General features: G+C 45.1%; 2 protein-coding genes across 6 annotated transcripts in view; both read right to left on the reverse strand.

The window, feature by feature from the left end:
- Palm2akap2 (PALM2 and AKAP2 fusion) overlaps positions 1 to 26,494 on the reverse strand; it is a 485,103-nt gene that overhangs the window by 281,014 nt on the left and 177,595 nt on the right. The window lies entirely within an intron of this gene.
- Positions 828 to 1,238, reverse strand: LOC128096773 (60S ribosomal protein L27-like). Its single transcript, XM_052716747.1, has one exon. The coding sequence runs from the start codon at positions 1,236 to 1,238 to the stop codon at positions 828 to 830; it is 411 nt and encodes a 136-aa protein (XP_052572707.1).

The following is a 26,494-nucleotide window of genomic DNA, read 5'->3' on the forward strand; positions in this document are numbered from 1 at the left end:
GCACAATGTAACTAAGTCAGGGATCTCGAGATGCAGAGAACATTATGCAGCCGCCTCCTCAGGGGCCATATTTCTGGTGGAGCTGAGTGCCATATGCCTGTTACATCATCAGCCACAGAACACTCGTGCAAAAATAGAAACTGTCCAACCAATGAAAAGTTGCCTTGGCCAACATTCAAACAGGAACAGTCAAGCGAGGCAAAGAAGGAATGTTATTTGATGTGTGGTACACTGTCGGCCCAATCATGATGCTGTCCAGAAGAAAGCAAGGGACCAGCCTTAGCCTGCTGTATTCCTTAATCCTAGCAGGAAGCGGGGAGGATGTGTAAGGAAGGCTCTGTCAGATGCCACTGTACCTGTGTCTCGCGTCGCCATGAGGAGGCTTCACCATCCTGCTTTGCGGATGAAGGAACGACAGCTCAGGAATGCTGACGTCACAGAGGCAGAAGGGAGAAGGACTATTGTTACTTGCCACAGCTTTATCAGGCCCTGCAGTCACACTGTGTGCTCCCCAAAGTCAAGGTTTCAGTGACAGAGGATGGCCAGTCCTTGGCCAATCAAGGGGACCTGTGCAAGATCCGCAGTAGCCACAGCCACCTTGTGTGATGCAAAGCCCTTGTCAAGCTAGCGGCCCCACCCTTGGGCACCGTTTAGAATTTGCCTGGGGAGCAACTGTAATGCCAACCTGTTGCCTACCCACTTCCTCTAGAGTAGCAGTTATCAACCTGTGGGTCACGACCCCTTCGGGGGTCGCAAACTCTTTCACAGGGGTCACATATCAGATACTTTTTTTTTTTTTTTTTTTTATGATGGGAACAAAAATATACCTAAAAGCGAAGCTTCTGGAAAAACCATTTGTTCTTCCCTGTCTTGTATCTTTCCTCAAACTTGACCTTGGTCTCCCGCCTGGCCTTGCATTTCAGGGCTGGGTCTCTAAAGACATCCTTGTTGACAACTGTTTTGTCCAAGGGGATGTCCACAGAGTACCTTGTGGGCATGAGGTGATTGTAGTTATAAACTTTCACAAAGGACTTGATCTTTGACCTCTTGGAGATTTTCTTCTTGCCCATGGCAGCTGTCACTTTTTGGGGATAGCGGTCAATTCCAGCCACCAGGGCATGGCTGTAAGGGTGGTCTGAGGTGCCATCGTCAATGTTCTTCACGATGACGGCTTTGTATCCAGAGTAGCGTCCAGCCAGGACCAGCACTACTTTCCCGGGTTTCATGAACTTGCCCATTTCGACAGCAAGGAGCCGGTACCCAGCAGAAAGCGCATATCAGATACTTACATTACAATTCATAATAGTAGCAAAATTACAGTTGTGAAGTAGCAACAAAAGCAATTTTATGGGGGCTGGAGAGATGGTTCAGTGGTTAAGAGCACTGGCTGCTCTTCCAGAGGACATGAGTTCAATTCCCAGCACCCACATGGCAGCTCATAAATGTCTGTAACTCTGGTTCCAGGAGATCTGATATCCTCACACAGACACACACACACAACACCAATGTACATGAAATGAAATTATTAAAAAAAAATTCTATGGTTGGGGGTCACCATAACATGAGGAATTGTATTAAAGGGTCAAAGCGTTAGGAAGGTTGAGAACCATTGCTCTTAGAGTCAAGGCCCTATTACCATACTCCTTGATCTCTTTTTATTCATTTTCCTACGTGTATGTAGAGTGTATATGTGTGTGTTTAGGTATGTTTTGCATGTGTGTGGGTACACATGTGTGGGTGCACATATGTGTGCATGTGGAGGCCCATGGTTGATGTCAGTAATCATCCTCAATGGCTGTTCTACTTTATTTACTGAGGCAAAGTCTCTCAGTCAAACCCAGAGATCACCGATACAGCTAGTCTTGCTAGCAGCTTGCTCTGAGGACCCCCTGTCTCCCCATGTTGATGCTGGAATTACAGGCAGCCACTATGGCCACCTGACATTCAGTGGGTTCTGGGGGTCTACACTCCAGTGCCCATGCTTGTGGGGCAAACACCTTAACCACCAAACCATCTCCCCAGCCCCAGGCCTCAATCCTGACGCTGTGATGCTGTGATGCTCTCCCAGCCTGAGTCTTGTCTTCATCCCAGAGCTCTCTCCACTGTTATTTGGCAGCTCCAGCTCCTACACAGGACCTCAGAGACATAAGGATGGGGAGGAAGAGCCTACTCTCCTCTCAGTCGCCACTTTCCTGTCTCCCTTTCATTCTTCAGTTCTCAATCCCAAAGCCACACCTTCACCCACTCCATCTAAAGTCCCTATCCCTCCATGCTTATTTCCCACCTTGGTGTTTCTCACGTCTAAAACGATCTCTGTTTACTCATTTGCTGCTTTTCAAATCCATTGTCTCTCATTAGGGTTAGATTCCCTGAGTCAGGATTTCTGAGACTCATGAAGGGGTCTGATGCATGGTAACCACTCACTTCACAAATTAGTCGATTCTGTTGGCAGCAAGGATGCTGAGCTGGGGAGAGCTCTTCCTGAGGTTATGGATGGGGTCAGGGAGCAGGCACTCTGACCCCAGAACACCCTTCTTCTGCACTGTTCTAGAAAGCAGGCAGCCTGACAGCATGGCTTCTCCTTCTCCCGCACCACATAGTAAGAAATGTCCAGTACAGGCTGAAGCATGCTGCCTCTCTCTGCCGCTGGAGGCCCTGGCAATTACAGCGAGAAGCACTCCCAGCCTGTACATCCCGAGAATCTCTGAGTCTAGTTAATAGAGCCATTTTTAGCAAGTCGAGCACTTCTGTAGACGTCTCACAGCAACCCAGGGAAGCTGATCTCTCCTAAATTATGAAGAATCTTTACTTAGCTTTCTGCCACCTCCCAGGACACCCTCATTAACTCCCTGGCAAAACAGCCTCTCTGTGGTCACCCGCAGTATGAAGGAAAACAAAGGGGAATCAGTGGGCACAATCCCTAGGCTGGATTTCCCCACCAGTGACCCACAGGACCCCTTTGTGTTCCTCAGGAAAGACGAAGAGAAGACAAAGCTGAGCCTTCACTAATGTGCCTGAATTTGCGGCTGTAAATATCCAGACAGGAGGGGGACATGTAGGATGTACTTGGGTTAGTCTGTTCCAGTAGATGCTATGCTCACTTTCATCACTGACTTGAAACACACACACACACACACACACACACACACACACACACACGCACACGCACACGCACACGCACGCACGCACTCACGCTCGCCTTTCCAGTACTTGATCATGGGGGACAAGACTCCCATTCATGAAGCAGAGCTACCACAGCACAAGCAAGGCCTCACAAGAGCTACAGGGCATGTCACATTTGAGTGACATGTGTGAGCTTTCCTCCCTCTCATACCTGTAAACATTTGTGGTGGTTTGAATGGCCTGTCCCCCACAGTCTCAGGCATGTGACTACTTGGTGGTGGTATTGCTTGGGGAGACTTAGGAGGTGTGGCCTTGTTGGAGGAAGTGTGTCCATGGAGGTGAGCTCTGAAAGTTTAAAGACTTGAGCCATTCCCAGCGTGCTCTCTCTGCTTATTGATGGGTGTTCAAGACGTGAGCTCTCAGCTGTTCCTATCGCCATGCCTGCCTGCTATGGTGGTGATGGACTCTGATCCCTGGCACCATAAGCCCAAATAAATCTTGCCTTCTGTAAGTTGCCTCGGTCATGGTGTTTTAATTACAGCAATAGAGAAGTAACTAATACAACATCCCACGTGGGTGTGCAACGGGGAGTTTGACACACGCACCAGTGTACTCAAGTACTTGTGCAAGCACCCATGCACAGGAACACAGATAAGATGGGCATTTCCATTTCTGAAATATCTTTTAATTGCCAATCATTTTAGATTCGTAACAACGTGAGAAAAACAGTGCAGGAAGTTGCTATTGTGGTTTCTTTTCTGTTGCTGTGACAAAACACTCAGACCAGGAGCAACTTAGGGGGTGGTATTTATTCCATCTCACACTTCCAAGTCACAGTCCGTCACGGAGAATAGTCAGGGAAGAACGCAAGCAGGAACACTGCTGCCTGGCTCGTTCTTGCTCACGCTTAGCTAACTTTTATGTACAGCCCAGGACCAGCTCCCAGGGACTGGTGCCGCCCATGGTGGGCTTGGCTCTCCTAGATCAATTAACAGTCAAGACAGTTCCCCACATGTTCACACGATGATCTGATCTGGAAAGCCCTCAGTGGGGACTCTCTCCTCAGGTGATGCTTGGCTGTGTCAAGTTAACTGAGCACTAACTAGGACACTTGCAGTACATCCTTTAACCAGTTTCCAACACCACATTTTACGTAACCATGGTGCATCTGCAAAAATCAAGACATAAGTGGTGTTGTGGTGCTACTGGCTAAATTATAGACTCTGGAGTCTACCTGTTCTCTGTGGTGATATTTTATTTGTGCCAAAATGTGGTGATATTTTATTTGTATGTTAATAAATAAAATTTGCCTGGAGATCAGGGGACATAGCCAGCTATAAACAAAAGTCAGGCAGCGGTAGCACATGCCCTTAATCCGATCACATGGCAAGCAGAGTCTCTGTATGTTCAAGGACACAGCCAAGCATGGCGACACACACCTTTAATCCCAGTACTAACCATAGAGACCTCGAGGTCTGTACAGACAGGCAGTGACAAGGAAGTGAGGTAGCTGGGCTAAGAGCCAATGAGAAGGCAGAACAGCAAGGCAATAAAGGCGCAGGTTAGATAGGAAGAGGTTCTCTTGGGAAGCTACGGCAGCATGGTGAGCTAAGGTTAGCTGGTGGCTCTCACTATTTCTCTGATCTCTACGGCTTTCACCCCTGTATTTGGCTCTGTGTTTTTTATTTAATAAGATTGTTTAGAAATTTGTCTACAATTCTCCCCGCACAAACACCTTCCCCCACCCCCACACATACACACACACCTCTGCCTGCCTCTGTTCCAGAATCCAATCCAGGGCATTTCTATTTTGAAGATCTAGGTTGGCACACCCCCTCATTTCCTTAGATTTGGAAATAGAGGAAGTGGCTCTCAGAGCAAGAAGATGCTGTGATTTCTCACGTCCATCTTGCCTTCACGTTCATGACAGCACAACTTGTGCCTCAGTCTGCTTATCTGTAGAATGGAGCTTGGCTGAACTTGGCCACCACATTGGGCAGTTTTCTGGGATACAGGAAACCAGGGGCTGCCATCTTAGTGGTACTCTTGCTGATCATGAATTTTATGGATCAGAAATCTGCATTTTATGAGTCTTTTAAGATGTCTGGGTTTCAGATTGAGGCATGGCAATCATATTTAAAATGTAATTTCTAGGTTCACTTTTCCTAACTTTAAAAGGACATCCCTGGGGTCTCCAGAGATGGCAGCATGCTTGTGGCGCAAATATGAGGATCCGGGCTGGGACCCTTCCCCCACGCCCGCAAATGGACTCCTGTGACGCCATTGCTTAAGGGTGCAGACAGGAGGGTCCCTGGAGCTCGCTGGCCGCTTGGTCTTGACAAATCAGTAAGCCAGGTTCAGTGAAAGACATTGCCTCCAAAATCAAGGTGAAGATTATTTCATGAAGAAATCCAATGTGCACTTCTGGCCTCTATCCACATGCACTGAACCACTGAGCCATCTCTCCAGCCTCCATTCCTCCTCAGAGTGAAACTGAGGCTTACAAACATTATAACTTGGCTATTTCTACAATGTATTAAGTGAATGAGCTGGGATTTGAACTCAAGTATGGAAACTTGCCAAATCTTAAATCTGGAACATTCTGGCATTTCTGGAGTAGTAAAAACTACGGCATGGTACATGATGTCTTTGACTCCTCAAGAGAATCAAGACCTTGCTGTTTCATGCTGAGTCCTTTCTACCTGACTTAGTCTTGCCAATTAGTGAGGCTTCCCCTTGTCTCTCACACAGGTGGGTCACTGGAATTAGAATGAAAGAGAATCTGTCAGAATTCTCCCCAAAAGAAAATATTTATATTCTGGCATCTGGTCTGGATTTAAGAGTTTGTAAGGCTCTGCTGCTTCAAAATAATTGGCTTTCTAAATTTAAGTGACAGCTCAAGTTACTCCAAAGGAGAAACTTTTTTATCTTTCTTTCTTTCTTTCTTCCTTCCTTCCTTTCCTTTCCTTTCTCTCTCTCCCTCCCTCCCTCCCTCCCTCCCTCCCTCCCTCCCTCCCTCCCTTCCTTCCTTCCTCCCTCCCTTTCTTTCTTTCTTTCCTGGTCTAACAAAAAGACGACGTTAGCATCAGAATGAGAGTCATATATTGACTTAAAGAGTTTTCTCATCACAGAAATAGATTGTTTTAAGTTCAGTACCTTCCAATGACCACCCAGGAATGCTGGGCATGCCAGTTATAAACAGCCAAGAAGGCTAGGGCTAGACTTTCAATATCATTATTCTAACTGATGCTGTGACCAGTTTTCAGCCTCATGGGATCATTGGTAAGATGGTGAGTTCTTCCCTGCATGGAAGATTGTCCTGAATTAACACGCAGCATGTGGTGGACTCTAAAACCCAGCCCCTTTCCTTCCTCATCCCCAGTGCTATTCTCCCAAGTAGGTTTTAGAGCTATTGGCTCAGCCTTTGGAGCTCAAATCAAATGAACACACTCCAGTCTCTTCAGAACCACGGCTTAGGCTGATGTTATTCTTCCCTTTTCCTCACAGCTCTGTCTCCCCCAGCTAACTAAAGCAGGAAAGGCAGGGATGAAAAGGCTTTACTCAGCCTTGCTTGGCAGTTGGACCAAGATCAGAATTTTAAGCATAGATGTATGATATACAAGGCTCACCAATCCGAGAGTCTTTCTAGTCAATGAAAGTCAATGAAATCTGTGTCTCTAAAAAAAAAGTCACATTCAGTTTCTAGCACAAACACATAAAGTGAAAGCTGGTTACTCTCAAAATCACTCTTGAAAGACACTTAGAACGTTCATGAATGCCAACACTGTCTCACAAGGAATCCATGCAATCACCCTTTCCTCCTAACCATGGACCAAGTCATCATTTCTCTGATGACCACATAAAGCTGGTTTGTGTTTAGGGGCCATGAAACATGAGAAACATCTGTTTATTTAAACACTAAAATAATTAACAGGGGCCAAGAGAGATTTCTGCAAATTCAAGAATGTGTCAGCAAATACCTGACAAGAAGCAACCTTAGAGAGGAAGGACTTATTCTGGTTCATGGTTTGAGAGAAAGCCCATCATGGCAAGGAAAGAATGGTTGGTAAGAACAGCTCCTTGTTGTCAAGGTAGGACCTCCTTCACATCTGGGCAGATCAGGAGGCAGAGAAAGTGGGTACAAGTACTTGTTTGTCTTTTTCCATCCTTTGTATTAGGTCTGAGAACCTGGTACATGAAATATGCTACTCATACTTAAGATGAGTTTTCCCTCCTTAGTTAATTCTCTCGAGAAACACCCTTAAGGTCATGCTCAAAAATGTGTCTCCTAGGTGACTCCAAAGGGACATCATTGGCCAATAAGAACTGACATGAAGGTTAACTATCACACATGAGTCTCTTATCTCACACTCACTCAGGTATGTGCACATAGAGAAATAGTCCCCTTATCTCAATAGGTTGGTTTTTTTCTTCCTTTCAGTCTTTTGCCTATTTTTTTTCTTTTTTTGCCTAATTGGATTCACTTATGTTACATGCCTACATGACCAAATTCTATATCAAGGATTATTTTGTATTAGTTATTTTCATAAAAAATAATGGACAGTCTAGGGAGATTGTTCAGTGCTTGCTGTGCTAGTGTGAGGACCAGAATTTTTATTGTGAGGACCAGAACTCTTATCGTGAGGACTAGAATTCTTATTGTGAGGACCAGAACTCTTATTGTGAGGACCAGAATTTTTATTGTGAGGACCAGAACTCTTATCGTGAGGACTAGAATTCTTATTGTGAGGACCAGAACTCTTATTGTGAGGACCAGAATTCTTATCATGAGGACCAGAATTCTTATTGTGAGGACCAGAATTCTTAATCCCAGAATCCACACACACACACAAAAAGAACCAGGCACAGTGGCATGTGCTGGTTATAACAATGTGGAGGAAGTAGGGAAAAGCTTGCTGGTCAGTCAATCTAGATTAATTGGCAAGCTCTAGGCCAGTGAGAAACCATCTCAAAAACCAAGGTGGGTGATGTCTGAGGAACGGCATCTGAAATTACGCTGTGCACCTCTCCACACATACAGTTAATGACTGGTCAACTGATGTTCTACACCCCCCCACACACACACACAGTTAATGACAGGTCAACTGATGCTCTGCACCACTACACACACACACACACACACACACACACACACACACACACACACACACACACACAGAGTTAATGACTGGTCAACTGATGCTCTACACCCCTCCACACACACAGTTAATGACAGGTCAACTGAAGCTCTACACCCCTCCACACACACAGTTAATGACAGGTCAACTGAGGCTCTACACCCCTCCACACACACAGTTAATGACAGGTCAACTGATGCTCTACATCCCTCCACACACACAATTAATGACAGGTCAACTGAAGTTTTGTCAAGTGAATGAGATTACTAAACACAACCTGGTCTCTCAGTCCTGAGACCTGAAATGGAGACATTAAAACAAATCACATAGACACACCTCAATGCTCTAGCCTGGAGAGAGGTTGTGTAGTCCTAATAAAGAAGTGAGAAAACAACAGACCAAATGAAAAAGTACAACATGGAAGACTCCTTTGTATGCAGAAATACTTCTTGTTTTGCTCCCCACAACCCCAGAGCTTTACCGCAAATGGGGGGACTTAGGAACCACAGTTAGCCACAAGTCACAACAAAGCAGGACATCCCTCAAATTCCCTTAACTAAATTTGTCACCAGCTGTGGTCTTTGCTCAACAGTGCTGGAGAAACCAAGATACATAGGTTGAGCTTAAGTCTTAAAGCCTTCACAAGCTACAGGGAAGCAGGTGTCTTAGTTAGGGTTTCTGTTGCACCATGACCAAAAAGCAAGTTTGAGAGGAAAAGGTTTATTCGGCTTATATTCCATACTGCTGTTCATCACTGAAGGAAGTCACAACAGGAACTCAAACTGGGCAGAAACCTGGAGGCAGGAGCTGATGCAGAGGCCATGGAGGGACGCTGCTTACTGGCTTGTTCAAAGTCACAGCTTGCTTAGCCTTCTTTCTTATAGAACTGTCAGCCAGAATCACCAGCATAGAGATGGCACTATCTATAAATCACTAGTTAAGAAAATGCCCTACAGGCTTGCCTGTAGCCCAATCTTATGGAGGCATCTTCTTAATTGAGGTTCCCTCTTCTCAAATGACTTTAACTTCAGTCAACTTGACATAAAACTAGCCCAGACAGTAGGTAAGGTAATAACTCACTGAATTCTATGAGTCTAACAAGATAATCTTGTAAGAAAAGCAGATTCCTGGTAGAGAATGACCATAGGCCCTTATGGGGAGTGTGTGAGACTACAGAGTATGAGATGGGCATCTCAGGGAGAGACAGCCTTGACCAATATCCAAGTTTAATTTAACCAACAGTAGGGAATTTTCCTTATCCTAAAAAATTTATAGAAGTAAATATTTCTTTCATATGCTAATCAATAGCTGTGAACAAGAGCTGATGCAGAAAATGAACTCCTATGCAATCAATAACTACAGATTCACCAACTGCATCATATTTCTTCCACCTCTCTTGACCACTTGTGATAAAAGAATCCATTCACAGAAAAATCTCAACACCCTAGCACCACATCACTACCTCTGGCAAGGCCATTTCAAGATTCATTTTTTAATTACAGTTAATTGACCTTATTTTAGGTCTGTTTCTGCAGTTTCTTTATTCTCTCCTGCTACTAGATTCACATGCTGGTCTTCTTTACTTTCCATAGAATCAGAAGACATGATCTCATTCGTTCATCTCAATGTCAAAACTCTCATCCTCTTTCAAGAAAGCCAAAAGGCAGCAAGCCTACATGAACAGTTCTTCTTGATGAATGAATCTCGATCTTGTGAAATAATGTTGAGAGTTGAGCAAATACTTCTGGCTAGGAGGGCAGCTGCACCTTAACCGACAGAGTGCCACACACCGGCCATTCCCGTGTCATACACTACTCTAGAAGGACCATTAGCTGGGCAGGGGAGCAAGTATCATGAACAAATCAAGTGAATGGACCACTTATCTGTGCTGCCAATTAGTCACTGCCTGATACCTTGATGGATAAAATAGAGCTGAGATGTGCAATACTGTGCTAGCTGAGAGAGTCTTATGCATGGATAAGCCCTGACAAGACACACATGCCCACTCTGCCCCTGAAGTAAAAAATGGAAGGGATAGGACTAGACTCAGTTTCGGTCAAGGCATGCTTGGAAATCTGGACCAAGTAGGACGCACCTCCTTATTAAGAGATGTTGCGTACCACCACTTTATTAAACCATAATAATTCCTAACTGCCTTATACATCCATATCCTTATACCCACAGATAAGCATAGCTCTCACCCTTCATCAAAAAAGCTGTTGCTTCTTTTTTTTTTCTCAGCAAAGACTATTACAGAAATCCACAATGAGCCAAAATGCAGGCAGTAACTGGATGTGGGATGCCCGGCCCTAACTGATACATCTACAACACAGTCCCTGTACCCACAGCTCAGGAAACATCACAGAAGAGGAGGCAGAAAGACTGTAAGAGCCAGAGGACATGTGAGAAAGAGGATGTCTGATGAAGACGGCATCTTCTATATATGACAGGGAAGCTGCATCCGGGAAATCTCAACAACGGCCACCCAAACAAGGCCTAAAACATGATAGAACAAATTGACATGCTAATGTAGATGAGAGAATTCTCACAAGCTCCCACCCGTAGAAGAAGAGCCCTTGGGAGAAGGACGAGCCTCTTGACAGGTTCGCCAGTCCCAAGAGGTCAGCCCTAAACACAGAAGCAACAGTCTATGATCTCTGTGGATTGTGGTTATAAGCTTTATAAGATCCAACACGTGGGTCCCAGGTACTGAACTCAGGTCATCCGGCCTGGCACTAAGTGCCTCTACCCACTGGGTCGTCTCACTAGCCCTTAAACTTCTTCTAAAATTACCCACTTGATCCACTCAGTATTCCACCCATGCTTTTCCTTTTTGTACATCTGAAGCCTTTGCATGCAGGTGTTATTGAATGGCTGGTAGATTTTTTTAAATAAAATATTAAAATGAAATGTATTTATTTATTAGTATGTGTGCGCCGCACGCATGCATGGGCACGCATACGCCCTTGCAAAAGCACGCACGTGGAGGTCAGAGACAACCCTGGGATCCAACCCTGGTCACCAGGCTTGATGGAAGGCACTTTTACCTGCTCAGCCGTCTTACCAGCCCAGCAACTAGACTTTTAAAAACATTGTAATTCTTCTTTATTATTGAGAATCTCATATGTCTATCATAACAACATATGACCATGTCAACACCCCCCCCCATTTTCTCCCTCCAACTCCTCTCATATAGCCCAGCACAATGAATCCCTTCCAGCTTCATTTTCTTAAAAAAAAAAATAATAATAACCCACTATGTCTAGCCAGTCCTGCCTATATGTGCATGGAATGGGTTCACCCAATGGAACATGGGAAACCTACCAGCGAGAGTACCTCAAGACAGACAGAGTCCTTCCCACGGCAGCTATCAACCTCCAATAGCTCCTCAGCAAGGGGCAGGGCTTATTCCCATCTGTGTGGAATTTTTGCTGGCTTGATCTTGTGCATGTCTTGTGCAGGCCACCACACCAGTAGCTGGACTTTCTAACAGAGCAATTTGAGTCTTTGAACTAATTTAAATCTACAGTGGAATCCCAACCGGAGTTGAGAAAGACTCTGTCTCACCACCACTACCATTAGCACCCGCATCAATAAGTGAAGAACCGTAAGGACTCTCTAGTATGGAACCCCAAAGCGTTCCAAAGCGGGGCTTAATAGTTACTAGTCTAGCAACCCTTGCTAGCATGCTATGAGGTGTTCACCACTCATCGAAGCAAGGACTCATGTTTTTATCTCCACTTGGTTAAGTAAACCATGTCCTTGAGAAGACCATACTTTGATAATCAGGGCACTGACATGTAATCAGGCTCTTTTGAATCAATTATGTCCACTCACAGGAGATGTGAAAGGCTACCGGGTCTCAGTGATGATCACCAATAGAAATACCAGGTAGTACAGCCTGGTTCACCCACACTCCATTTCTACCCTGTTTATACTCCAAGGCAATTCTTGTCACTCTCTAGCTTCTCTTCTTTTTTTTTTTTTTTGTTTTCCGAGACAGGGTTTCTCTGTGTAGTTTTGCGCCTTTCCTGGAACTCACTTTGTAGACCAGGCTGGCCTCGAACTCACAGAGATCCACCTGCCTCTTCCTCCCGAGTGCTGGGATTAAAGGCATGTGCCACCACTGCCCGGCTCTTTAGCTTCTCTTAATTCTCCATTTTCTTCCAATTCTTCCAGAGAAACTTAATTCTCTAGCTCCTTTTTGCAAGTCAAGAACAAACCAAATGATAAAGTAAAATTAAGTAATTATCACAGCATCAAAATGTGTTTTCCAGCATAATCATACATAATAAAGTAGCATTGCCATTATCCTCTAGAATCCTTGAGGAGTCCAAGAATCCCTCTGGGAGGCTCCATGAAACACTTCAGTAGCTCCTTATTGCCCGACTAAACATGCCATGCCTCAAGAACTGACAATCACAACTGAAAAACAGAACAACACTGTATTCTGAATTCAGTTTTAGAATTCTGTATTATTTCCTTACTAGGTTTCCAAGGCATCTTTTTCTAAGTTCTTTGGCCATGTATACTAATTCATCATGTATTTTAAAAGATAATTGTGGGTTGGCCTGTGAAGGTGAACTCTTTTAGATTTAAGTTCTTAGTCATACACTATCTTGGAGCAAGTCTTCAACGTACCTTCTAGGAATATCAAAGCCATCGCCCCTTATTTAAATATGACATCATTCACGGCAATCACAATTGCCGTGTCTGCCCTAATGATCCAATCTTACACTTTATATTCTCTTGATATGTAAAATCGATGTGTGTCTAGACCTGTGTCATGGCTGCTGTGTGTATATCTGCCTGTACTTGGATGACTCAGCGTCAACAATTATTAGCACCATAACCGCCATAGATTGAGAAAAGCTGCAAGTCATGTAACTGTCAAAGCAGCATAATGACTTTGACCAAAGAATTCTTCTGGAGACATTTGGTTCTAGAGATGGAAAGGGCCAAATGTGCCCATTAGGAACTTAGTTAACACGCTCTGCCAATCAAACCCAGCCTCTTGTCTCAACTCCAGAGAAGACTTCGGAAAGCCAAAGTGATGATATCAGAGGTCGTGGTGACGAAGGCGTTCGGTTGGATCCTCCAGCTTGCCCCTGCACAGTCCAGGAAGCCCCATTCCCATCTGTCTCTCTCTCTCCAAACCCCGCCCACTCAGAGAGTCTCCAAACAAAGGAAAGGTGCCAAAAGCCCAGTTCTGCATTCTTGGCAAGTATTGCAACTTCCTCCTCTGCAGCCGCCGGCTGCCCAAGTCCCCACCTAAGTGTTCAGTTTTTGTCCCTACTTGGGCATAAATCCAGCTTGTGGCAAACACATCATCACCCCTGCCTACAATCTATAAAACCTCCTTACTTTAGTCCAATTTCTCTGGCCTTGATCTCTGAGACAGGTGAACTCGCCAGGGAGTTACTTTGTTCAATAAATCTGTTGCTATACATTTTCAATTCGGTTTGATTTGGCTTACTGTGTCGGGGGAGAAATTTATTATTGGGGGCAGAAAACCTCTTATCTTGGTGCTGAAACCCAGGAGAAGTGGAGCTCCCAGCTGTGAGCCAGGTCCTCTGGCCCAGTGGGGTGCTGCTCCTCTCCCTCTATCTTTCTCTCTGCCAAAGCAGATTGACTTTTGACTTGGGGAAAGTCCATTTCCCAGCCACCACCTAAAGAGGTACCAGGTACTTCTTCTGGGTCCAGGGCCCCTAGGATCCCCTGCCAAACCTTGGCTGCACCAGAGCAAGCCCATTCTGGAGCAGAGATGGTCTCTGTTCCTTCCCAAGGCTATCCCACCTCCATTGCTCAACCCCAGGCTACCACTTGGGATACCTTGCCCCAGTCTTTGGTCTCTGGCACAAGCTTGGAAAAGGACAGTGCCAAGTCTAAGTGTGATTCTCAGTAACCCCTGAGGTGTCTGCTGTGAAATTTATCCAAACTGGGACTGTCTTGAACTATATGCCCTAAATGCCCGATTTTTCTTTGTTCTTTGGCCTGGCCTCAGTACACTCTAGATTACCAGTCAAGATGGCCACCAGAGGCCACTCTTGACTTTAACATCTTCCGTGATCTTGAGAATTTCTGCCGGCGTATGGACAAATGGTCTGAGCTTCCTTATGTCCAGGGTTTTTGAGCTCTGTACTCCTGCCCCTTTCACTATAGCTAGTGCTCCATGGCCCAGGTCTTTTGGGCCTGGGTTGTGGTACCTCCAGATGCCTTTTCCTCTGGGGACTTGGACCCTGAGCCCCCTGCCCTGACTAAGTCACCCAAGTCACTGGCACCCCTACCCCTTCCCCAGTCCTGCCTACCCTTCTCCCTTCCTCATCTGCCACATACTCCACCTAGTGGCCAGCCTTTTTCCTTTTACCCATGCCTTCCTCTTTCTGCCCCTCCATGACAAAGGTTCCCCCCTTACCCACCTTCCTCTCTCTCTCCCTCTCCCTCCTCCTAAGGCCCCTCTTTCTTCTCTATCACCGCAGGCTCCACCTAATGGTCTACCCCATCTCCTAGATCCAGGCCCTCTCCATCTTCCTCCCCTCTCCTTGCCTTTCTCAGATAGGAAAGCCAGCAGCCAGTCCCACGGTAACACCACTGTGCCTGCAAAATTTAAGTTCAATGATACACAGCCGGGTGGTGGTGGTGGTGGTGGCGCACACCTTTAATCTCAGCACTCGGGAGGCAGAGGCAGGCAGATCTCTGTGAGTTCGGGGCCAGCCTGGTCTACAGAGGGAGTTCTAGGACAGCCAGGGCTCTATAGAGAAACTCAGTCTCAAAAAACAAAAAACGAAAAAATAAATAAAAATAAAAATAATTCAGTGATTCACAAGGTACTCTTCCCTTAAAATCCCAACACTAGAGACAATAGGAAAAGTTGTGTCTATTTTGTGTAGATGGATGGATCTGCGCCTGTAAGTTTTGTTGCGGACATGGAGCCACACAAAACGGTGTCAGGCTCAGTTAAATGTATAAATGCCTGTGACCACTCCCCTGCATGCGTGTTTCTGACTGCTCTTCAGTGTGTGAGCTTACTATGTTCCATGTGTCTTGGTTGTAGCTCAGCTGTTACTACTGACATTAGCTGCCTGGGCTCAGAATTTACCTCTGGGATTTCTGGCCACTGAATATGATGTAATAACAGAGATTCATACATCATTTGGGTATAAATAATATTAAAATGGTTTTATGCTATTTTACTTTATTTAAAAAAAATTGCTGCAGAATTGGGTTATTGCTCAGCCTCTTTTTCAGACCCAGGCATGTTTTTAAAGTCTCTATGTCCAAGGTCAAAAACTGGCAGGCAGAAAAAAATGAGCAAAATAGCTAAGGGAATTTGGTGTGGTTAAAATCTGTAACACAAGTTACTTAAAACTCGTGTCTTGGAGTTGGGGCCATTCTGGGAAACAAGACATGGCTTGCCGCCATCTTAACTAAGGGCAGCCACATGGGTGGTCACCATTTTGACTAGGGTTGGAGAAGATGAAATGTCATGGTCTTACAGCCATCTTGATTGAGGGTGACCACACAGTATGAGACAGCCAAAGAGACAACAGGTCTCAAAGGACACTTTTAAATTGGGGTAAGATTTTTGTGTAGTTCTTGTCCTATCTTAGAAATCAGGTTTATAAAAGATAGGATTTAAAACAATGCTGGTTTAATGAGCTTTTAAAACTGCTCCTCCATGCATTCACATACAAGAATGTATCTTGCTGGCAGCCAGACTTTGTAATGTACTAGTAATCCACTTGGTGTTAATTTTAGAGACACTGAATTGTTTACACTGCTGAAACTTGGTTTTGCCTTCTACAAATTACAGTTGTGCTCTATGTCTTCATTCTTGAAATAAAATATTTATTATAATATCCAAACTTTAGTTGGATATTACTAGAACCCACAGTTGAGAGATCTTAAACTTCTTTAAAAGGAAATTCTAGAGTTTTACAAAAAGTTTAAATAAACTGGATATTTTTAAGAAACAGTTTTTAAAATGTTTAAATTTATAAGGCATAGGATATTTTAAATTTTATAAGGTATTTTATTATAATGTCTTTGTTAATATATGATCTTAATAAATAGGTAAATAAAAAGCTAAAACTTAGGCCCACAACAGAAAACCGAAGTCTGAGGTATTCCTATCTTATGATGCAATAAAATGATGACCTCAGCAGTCTAGCAAACAAAGTTGGAACCACTGGCTTAGAGAATGTCTCTCCTTACTTCAGGTCTATTCAAGCTAACAGAGACGTGTTTAAAGATATATGTCCTCCTTGTTTTTGCTGGCATTGTTAAGCCATAGCTATTTAGTAAACTGAGTCACACAGGGAACTGTTATGTTCTGTAACAGCACACAATGTAAGGACCAAGGAAGCCCCCAGTCTCTATGTAGGCTTTGCTTATAAGTCTTACCTTGATACTAAAAAAGCTCCAAATCAGAAATTGTTATTTTATTATAAACTGTTAAAGATGATTAAGTCTTGAGGTGTTCAGAACTATAGTTGATAATGGCCCTCAAACTGTCATAGATTAATAAAATATGGCATTTAAGATATTTTAACTTATATGACAGACAAAGACTCCCAGATCCCAGCAGTGACCCCCAAAGCCTCCAAGAAGACAATGGACAGAGTGACAGATGACTCCACCTGGACTGTGGTAACACTAACCACTGGGAAAAACTACAAATTATGGACAAGCAGGACACTGGAGAGTTGATTGCCCCATTTTGCCCAGACAAAGTAAGGTCAGTCCCTCCCCTCCTCATGCGCAGAAAAGTCTCTCATCTTCTGGATCTGGTAGCCAAGGCTGCTGACCTAGTACCCCTATACCCAATGCCATGGAGATCACAAGAGCCTGGGATAACTGTCTAGGTAAAGGACTATGGACTAGTGTCTGTCGTTTTGGTTGGTCTTTCTTGAATCTCTGGTCACGTTAATGGCTAGACTAACTGTGGTTTTTGTCAGCTAGGGAACAGCAGATGATCAACTCCTCCTCCCCACCAAGGCTACAACCATGTTGGTAGTTCATTAGTTAAGTTTCTTGTTAAAAATACAGACAGGTTTGCCTTGTACACAGGCTTTATATTAAAGGATAAACAGGTTTCAGATGTAACTTTCCACTAAAGGAACAAGGTTTGCAATGATCATTCTCAGTGATAACTACTTGTAAATGATTAGATGGAAAGAAAGGGTTAAAGTCTATGCAAGTTTTGAGGGTCTAAGAAAATATTTTAAGATATATAAAGGTCTGAAGATGTGAAGGTTTAAGTAAGTTCTGAGGGTCTCAAAATAATTTAAGATGTAAGTACAAGTTGGAAACATATAAGTAAGTAATTTAAGGTATATGAAAATGGAAAATGTTTCAGATTTCTTTCCCCTTATGCTCTCGTTACACTAAGATTTCAAAAGTTCAAAGTTTTAGCATTGATAAATGGAGTTCTGATAAACTGACAGAGCACTGACTACTTACTATTCAGTCACAAGCTCAAGATTTTAAATTTCCTTTGGTCTTCTAAGAATAGACTTAAAGGTTCGTTTCATCAGGCTAAAACATTTATCAGGCACTCTAGACACAGGAAAAAATGTGTATGCTTTTTAACCTGAAGCCATAGCCTTTGCTATGATGCCAAGGTGTAAATCTGTTCCAGCTGTTTTACAGACACCTGCATGTACCTGGGGAAAGAGTGCCTCTACTCCATCAACGATTCTGGTTGCTAGAGACCCGGGTTGTGTCACTCCAGAAACTGGGGAGGACCTAGGTGTAAGCGACCCACTTCCTCTCCCTTACTCTGGAGGCAGCCCTCCTTTTTTGCCTGGCTCACCCCTATTATGGGGTCATTCTCATTTGTCTACTTTTCTTTCTAGTCCCTTGCCTTCTCTGCCTTCTCCAGGAACAAATTTTCAGGGTTTCCCAGGTAATGGTTAACTGAATGCTTCTTCACCCCTATCTCCCACTGAGCACGAGCCCACCGACTCCTGACTCCCTCTCCCTACTTCCTCCCATGCCAACAGGAAGTAGCCAGATTTGAACCAGCACCCATATACCCAAAAAGGTCAGGATGTTAGGTTGGAGCTTCTGGCTCACCCCTGCAGGGTCCTGGAAGCCCCATTCTTCATCCCCTCTCTCTCTCTCTCTCTCTCTCCAAACCCCACCCACTCAGAGAGTCTCCAAACAAAGGCAAGGCACCAGAAAACCTAGTTCTGCATTCGTGGCAATATTCCAACTTCCTCCCCTGATGCTGCCAGCTGCCAAGTCCCCGCCTAAGTGCTCAACTTTTGACCATACTTGGGCACAAACCCAGCTTGTGTCGGAGATGTCATCATCGCTGCCTGCAATCTATAAAACCTTCCTGCTTTAGTAGGGGTGCATGACTTCTCTGGCCTCTATCTCCGAGACCAGAGAACCTGCCTAGGAGTTGCTTTGCTCAATAAACCTGTTGTTATACTTTTTCAAATCGGCCTGATCTGGCTTGCTGTGTTGGCAGAGGAACTTTTTATGGGGGCGGGGCTGGGGGGGGGAGAAAACCTATTAAAAGGCAATGATAACCACACGTCACTGGAGGACTAGAGGGGGCCCCCAGAACCACACCCCTAAACAGGCTCCAGAGCTTAACCATAGATTAAAAAAAATCTGCTCCCCTGACATCTGTCCAACCTCTGGTAATCTACCAGGGAGACAAAGGGCAAAGAAGAAAAGGAGAGGAAGAATTCCACAACTCCTGTAGAGGGAGAAGAACTGGTGGTGTTTCCATAAGAGAGGCCACATTAACGTTCTCCAGGCTCGTGACCTTGAGAATTCTTGCAACCCAAAACTGTAGCAGTTCAAAGGCTGTGAAAAGTACAAATCAGAGCAAAACATTTCTTTTCTCTTTGTTAAAACAATTCAGAGAGTATTCTCCATAAAGAGCATTCAAAATTCCTATTATTCACCCCCCACACATACACATGAATAATCAAGGTAAGAAATGGGCTAGTGTATCTGTGTTCTGTGAACCTTTTGTGAGCCTCCTCCAGATTTCCTACAGTGCCAAGGAAGGCCACCTTTCTATCAGGCGGCCAGCTCCAAGAGCGAGCAGCCTGCCTTCCAGAAGTTTCCTCGGGATCTTAAGTCTCCTGTTGCTCCCCAATGGTTTCCATCATGATGACTGTACTGCTAACACACTTGTCCCTTCTCCTGTCCTGTGGCTTTTCAAAGAACTCAAAGTTACCTCAAGGCCTTCTAATTTACATATAAAATGAAGGCGAAGCCAGGGCAAGGACAGCCCCAAATTCCAGTGTTATTTGTAGGAGTTATAACTAGAACCTAATTATTCTGTTGAGCTCCAAGTCTGGAGCTGGTCGGAACCATGTGTCCTCACATGGGTTCAGAGCAAGGCCCACCTGACCATCTCCCATCAGAGGTGTGGCACAGAAGGGATTTAAGCAAATGGATTCTAGATGCTGCTCTGGGTGTAGACGGGGGCACATTCAATCCTTTTGGCTGTATCTGTCCTGCTCAGAACATGTCCCTTCTTCAGGGGCTGCCCAGCATCTCGAAAAGCAGCCTCCACGAGTGATGTGAGAATGAGCCTATGAATTCAGGCCAAAGCCGACCTAAAGGGAATTGCTGATGTGTCTGGGCTTGTGACACAGAAAATTAGAAAGTTGAGGACAGCAAGGTTTGAGAAATCCATGCACCAGAAGAACAGAGGCAGCCGAACAGAGAGAGAAGGAAAAGAGAAAAAGTGGAGGAGAAGAGGAAAGAGAGGAAGAAAGATGGGCAGAGATAGAAAAGGCAGAAAATTTTCTAGTGGCTTTTTGGAGCTTCTATCCAGCACAGCTACATTTGTTTCTGGTTCTGGGAACTAGCCCTGTACCTTTATAATGACTCCCCTCTTCTTCGTTGGACTAGCCCATGCTGGGCTTCGTTTCTTAGAACCTCTGGCTCCCCACTAATACATTTCTCATGTAACATGCAGCCGTGGATCTGGTATTACTTTACCCTTCAAATCTAATTAGGTGCATGAGCCGATAATGAATAAGGAAAAGGCACTCAGGTCTCAAAGGAAAAACATTAACTTAGGAAAAAACTATTTTTTCATTGAAAAAAAAATCCAATGCCTTTGGTCCCAAAGTGCCACGGCAAGCAATGGAATCTGAGACATTTTATGTTTCTGACACACAAAAAAGATCATCTTACAAAGTCCCTCCAAGATTGCTGGAGTCATGTCCGGGGAGGCAATGGAAACAGCTGGGCAGCAGGCCTGGCGAGGCACAGGATAGCTCCCCGTTTTATGGGTTCCCCAGACTTTTCTAGTCAGAGAACACAGAAAGAGCATCATTGTGATCTGTGCCCCACAGTCCGGTGGCCCCCCCATCTATAGCAGGGTGTCTTTTCCTCAGTGTTGTGAAATGAAATCTGTGATGGCGAGGCCATGCCCTTCCCATAACCACATTCTCATCATTAGCACATTATCTAACAAAAGTAAGTTTTTCATCATTGTTGAGTGAATGCATGAAAGACTAAACACACAGCAGTCTATGAGCGAACCTAAGCGGGGCGAACCCCAGGGGCTCAGCTACGTAGGGTCTGTGGTGAAGGAGGCAGCCTGCTCATTGGGTCAGGTTGGACCACCGTTAATTCAGCCACTCAAGGAAAATGATGCCACTCCTCCTCTCCAGGTTGAGTGATCAGGAGGCTCCTTCTGTGGGCTGTACCTGGTGCCACCTGACAGCTCACGAGGCTTCCATTTTCCTGGATGGTGATGATCCTGGAGGTGGAGCCTGTGCCTGGCACGGAGAGAGGGGAACGCTTCTAAAATGATCTGAAACTCAGGGGTCTGAAATAGACTCACACGCATGAGTGAGATCCAGGTGTGTTGTGGTCAGGAGATTCTGTGGTGGTCAAAAACTAAGGAAGACAAGCTTTAGTAAGCAATTCCGGAAGCTTCAGTTGTCACTGTCAACTTGACTGGATCTAGAATCATCTAAGAGGGGGTGTGGTGGTTTGAAAGAAAATGGCCCCCACAGACCCATAGGAAGTGGCACTATTAGGAGGTGTGGCCTTGTTGGAAAAGTGTGTCACTAGGGGGTGGGTTTTGAGGTCTCAGAAGCCCAAGCCTGGCCAGTATGTCACTGTCACTTCCTGATGCCTGTGGATCCAGATGTAGAACTCTGTTACCTCTCCAGCACCATGTCTGCCTGCATGCCGCCATGCTTCCTGCCATGATTATAATGGACTTAATCTCTGAAATTATAAGCCAGCCCCAATGAAATGTTTCCTTTATAAAAGTTGCCATGGTCATGGTGTCTCTTCACAGCAATAAAACCCTAACTAAGCCAGTGGGTGAGGCATACCTCTGTGTTTGTCTGTGAGAATATTTCATGGCTGTCTTAATTAGGGTTTCTATTGCTGTACTGAAACACCATGACCATAAAGCAAGTTGGGGAGGAAGGGGTTTATTCAGCTTGCACATTGCTATTCACCACTGAAGGAAGTCAGGACAGGAACTCAAACAGGGAAGGATCCTGGAGGCAGGAGCTGATGCAGAGGCCATGGTGGGGTGCTGCTTACTGGTTTGCTTCCCCTGGCTTGCTCAGCCTGCTTTCTTACAGAACCCAGGACCACCAGTCCAGGGGTGACACCACCCATCATGAGCTGGGCCCTCCCCCATTGATCACTAAATGAGAAAATGCCTCACTGCTGTGGGATGTTCTGTATGGCAAATGTGTTGCTAATTAGTCAATAAATAAAACACTGATTGGCCATTGGCTAGGCAGGAAGTGTAGGCGGGACAAGGAGGAGAATAAAGCTGGGAAGTGGAAGGCTGAGTCAGAGAGACGCTGCCAGCCGCCACGATGAGAAACAGAATGTGAAGATACCGGTAAACCACGAGCCATGTGGCAAGGTATAGATTAATGGAAATGGATTAATTTAAGCTGCAAGAACAGTTAGCAAGAAGCCTGCCACGGCCATACAGTTTGTAACCAGTATAAGTCTCTGTGTTTACTTGGTTGGGTCTGAGTGGCTGTGGGACTGGCGGGTGACAGAGATTTGTCCTGACTGTGGGCCAGGCAGGAAAATTCTAACTACACCTCACAGCTGGATCTCATGGAGGTATTTCCTCAGCTGAGGCTCCTTCCTCTCTGATGACTCTAGCTTGTGTCAAGCTGACACACAAAACCAGCCAGTGCAATGGCCCACCATGGATGTGAGGGGGACAATCCTGTGGGCTGGAGGCTGGGTAGAATAAAGACGAAGGAAGAGGAGGAAGCCAGCACCCCTTCTCTGCTTCCTGGCCCACTGTGATGACCTGAGCTTCTTGGCTACACCTCCCAACCACGGTGGATAGGCACCTGAAACCAGAACCCAAAGAACCAGCACCCCTTCTCTGCTTCCTGGCCCACTGTGATGACCTGAGCTTCTTGGCTACACCTCCCAACCACGGTGGCTAGGCACCTGAAACCAGAACCCAAAGAGCCCCCTCTGTCCTTAAGCTGTTAATTTTGTTCTAAATATGACTCTAAACATTCCAGAGCTGGAGTGTCCAACTCCAAGTCTGAAGGCTGTTTGAGGCCTGGGACAGCGTACTGTGTGGATGTGTCAACAAAATAAACCTATATATGCAACCTGTGAGCTGTTGTATACTTTTGGTTTAATGTGCAGTTGGAGACAATTCTTTGTCCAAAGTGGCCTAGAGAGGCCCAGAGGAACGCGACTATTTTATATTCTTGCAACCCAACACAGGCCTTCTGTAAGGTACGCATGTGTTCTGACTTTGCCATGTCACCGATCTGCTTTGCCATTTGCAACAGTTATATAATATTCCACACATATCAATCATATTGAACACTTTTCTTAATGAACCAACCCCCAGTTTTTATTTTATATACAATTCCAAACTAAATTTTCTTAAATTTTTTTTTATCATAGTGGGTTACAGAAGAGCATTTTCATGAAAGTATAAATAAACTAAATTTTCCAATCCCTCTTTTTTCTTTTTTTCTTTTTGAGACACGGTCTCATTGTGCAGCCTTGGCTAGCCTGAAACTTGCTATGTACACCTGGGTGCCTCAAACTCATAGCGATTCACCTGCCTCTGGCTCCCCAGTGCTGGGTTTAAAGGCGTGTACCACACTGGGCCACACCCTCTTTCTTGCTGCACAAGGCCCTCACTTTTACTTTTCATTTAAAAGAGCTAAGCTTTTGGTGGTTTGTGGTCTCACAACACCAGAGAACTCAAGACCTGTCTATTCTAATTCATAACGACGGATCTCTACATAAACAGTGTTATGGAGAAAGAAAAGAGGCCCCCATAGCTGGGCACACATAATGCACTTGTATGACCCAGTTGTTGGGAGAGAGGGAGACGGGGCCAGAAGGGAGGATCAAGGACCTCTCGGAACCGGCAGAGTTCACTAAGGTGTGTGGAGAAGTGGCCACTGAAACTCACGCTCCTCTGGCTGTGCAGGTCTATCCGCAATAACGGGAAACACAGGTGGAGGTACAGGGGCAGGTTGTCAGGGGCAGGTTGTCAGGACCCTGCCACCTAACCCTGAAGCCTGGAGCAGAGTCTTCTCTCCTCCCCAGTTTTCCCAATAGCTAACAGTATATTACAGAAACCTAGCAGGTGCTGCTGGAGTCAATTTGAGTCTTTGAAGTTTACTGCTAAAAAAAAAAAAAAAAACAAAAAAAAAAAACCCAAACACACAAAACTGAAAACTTATTTCTCATCTGGATTGTAGGAATGTAGAGGCTTCTGTGAAATTGTCTTTAAGGGAAGTTTTAAGCGCATTATATGTCTTGAATAATTGAGTTTGAGTGAATAACTTGGAATTGTGGGATTGACTGTAACTGTTCACAATCAACTAGTGTGGATTGCTCCTCCCTCCAGGGCTTTTATGTGATGTGTCGCAGCAGAAAATGCTCTGTAGGAATTGTCATCATCGTCGGAGAAGCCAGATAATTCAGTGCTACTAACACACGTTTGCCTCTCGATTCTAAAACAGAATGTGATTTGTTTTGGGACTTTAGGACTCACGACGGGGTGCCTTCCCTGTCGATCTTCTTTCTCACTCTATGTATGTGTGCACGCCTGTGTGGCTGGGTGCACCACACGAGTCATAGTGTGTATTTGCAGGTCACGGGACAACCTCAAGTATCCGCCCTTGCCTTCTGTACTGTTTGGAGACAGGGTCTCTTGCTCTCCCTGTGCGTATTGCTAGGCTAGTTGGCCATCAAGGTGACAGATGTCCCTGCTTCTGCCTTCCTCCCTGACACAGACACACCACACCTGGCTTTATGTGTGTCCACATCCTCACGTATGTGCATCAGGTGCTGCTTCACCCACCGAGCTCTCTTCCCAGCCCAAACTCAAACTCTGATGACGATGCCAACCCTGTCAATATGAGCCCAGCCGGAGCTGCTCTTATTATTCTGAGAGCACTGAAGTGTGGAATCTGTACATGCCTTAGTGTCTTTGAGTTTTCCCATTATGGGTTGTTAGTTTAGAAAGGAATGTAGATAATTAAAGATTTTCATTAAAACACGTTTTTAAATTAAACACAGGTCTAGTAAAAGAAAGTCAACATTTAGATAAAGGAGTTCTTGAGTATCCACCTTCCAGTTAAAAAAAAAAAAATAGACCGTGCCAGCATTACCAGAAGCCTCTTGGGGCTGGTCAGCAGATCTCCCTCCACTTGTCTGGAACCCGACTGCAGCTTTTTGTGTTATGACTCTCCATAGCCCCTCAGGTTACAGGATGCTGTGGCTCACAGCCATTACTTGTACCATTAAAAGTCTGGGTGGTAAATAGTCTCTGAAAGCCTTATTTATACCTCTCCTGTTTCACTGCTGCCCACAGTTAAGAAGCACTCATTAGCGTATGTATTAATATGTCTTCTCATTCCTGAGAAATATGAGAGAATGCGGTTAAGAAATTTCCTCCACGAGGGGGCGCCACATCACTTTATGTTCTCAGCAGGCGAAGTCAACCCTTATCTAGCCCAGTGAGGCTAGAGGACATATGGGAATTCCACTGAATGATTTCTTTACCTTACTGCGTTTCACGAAATGGCTGGCTGGCTTAAATTCAATCCCCAAAGGTTGCCAAAAGTCCCGAGGAGCAGCTGCTTCCAAGAGCGAACCTGTGTGTCAACGACTTCTCCACTAAGAACCAAAGTCCGTGAAATTGAGGAATGGGGGTGCCGAGGACATTTGGAATGGACAAAGGGCCCTGTTTCCAAGCCTAAATGAAACACAGCTGGCTTACAGCTGTGCTACTTCTTCACCGCACACGGAGTCAAGTCACAAAACAGAACGAAGCTTTCTGTGATCACCTCTGGGACGTTAGGGAATTCTGTGCCTCCCCGGCAGGCCACCAGCTACGAGCTTCCTGTATTCCCTTTGACCCACGTCCTGGATATACTCGGGTCCAGCTCATCAGAGAGGTGCATTTCTACAAGTTCATGTGATACACCTTTTTATTTTACTTCTTAGTCTCCGTGTGTGTGGTGGTCAGAGGACAACCTCAGGTGTCAGCAGTCACTTCCCACATGGACATGGGGTCTCTTGTTCACCACTGCACAAGCCAGGCTCATTGGCCCATGAGTCCCCTGTCCCATCTCTCATCTCACCATGGGAACATTGAGATTACAGACACGTGCTGTTGTGTTTGGTCTCACGTGGGTTCAGGGCCTCACACCTGCTTCGGTAAGTCCTTTAGCCACTGAGCCCTCTCCCCTGCCCATCATTTACCTTAACGCTTTTGTTTCTGCTTTTTGGTTTTGGGTTGTTTGTTTGTTTGTTTTTCCTGATCTTTAAAGCTATAAAGACATCTGAACTCTTTAATCACAGCAGGTTAGGCTTTTAAAATGACACTTGCCCCCTCTGTGGTTCATAGCTATTTACATGTTCCTGGCCTGACAGTTCTCTGCATTGGAGCAAGCTTGGATGCCAAGTGTGCATTAGGGCAAGACATTATGGTGATGTATGGGGCATTCCTACTTCAAAACCAGCCTCACATCATGCCAAAAGGCCAGCGACTGCGCCCAAGTGTCAAGCAAACAGCCACAGCAGTGCCAACGGGACTATTTTCGCATTTTAAATGCTTACTGAAATTCAAATTTTAACCATGGATTTATAAGCATAACTTACATTGATTACGGGAGCCTTGTGTTGCATGTCACTTTATTCAAATCATTTTATTGGTTCTTAACGTTCTGGTTTACTGATTTGGACACCTCAATGGGGGTGAATACATT

This window comes from Peromyscus californicus, unplaced genomic scaffold (genome assembly GCF_007827085.1).
Source record: "Peromyscus californicus insignis strain IS unplaced genomic scaffold, ASM782708v3 Scaffold_5__1_contigs__length_169319896, whole genome shotgun sequence".
Lineage (NCBI taxonomy): Eukaryota > Metazoa > Chordata > Mammalia > Rodentia > Cricetidae > Peromyscus > Peromyscus californicus.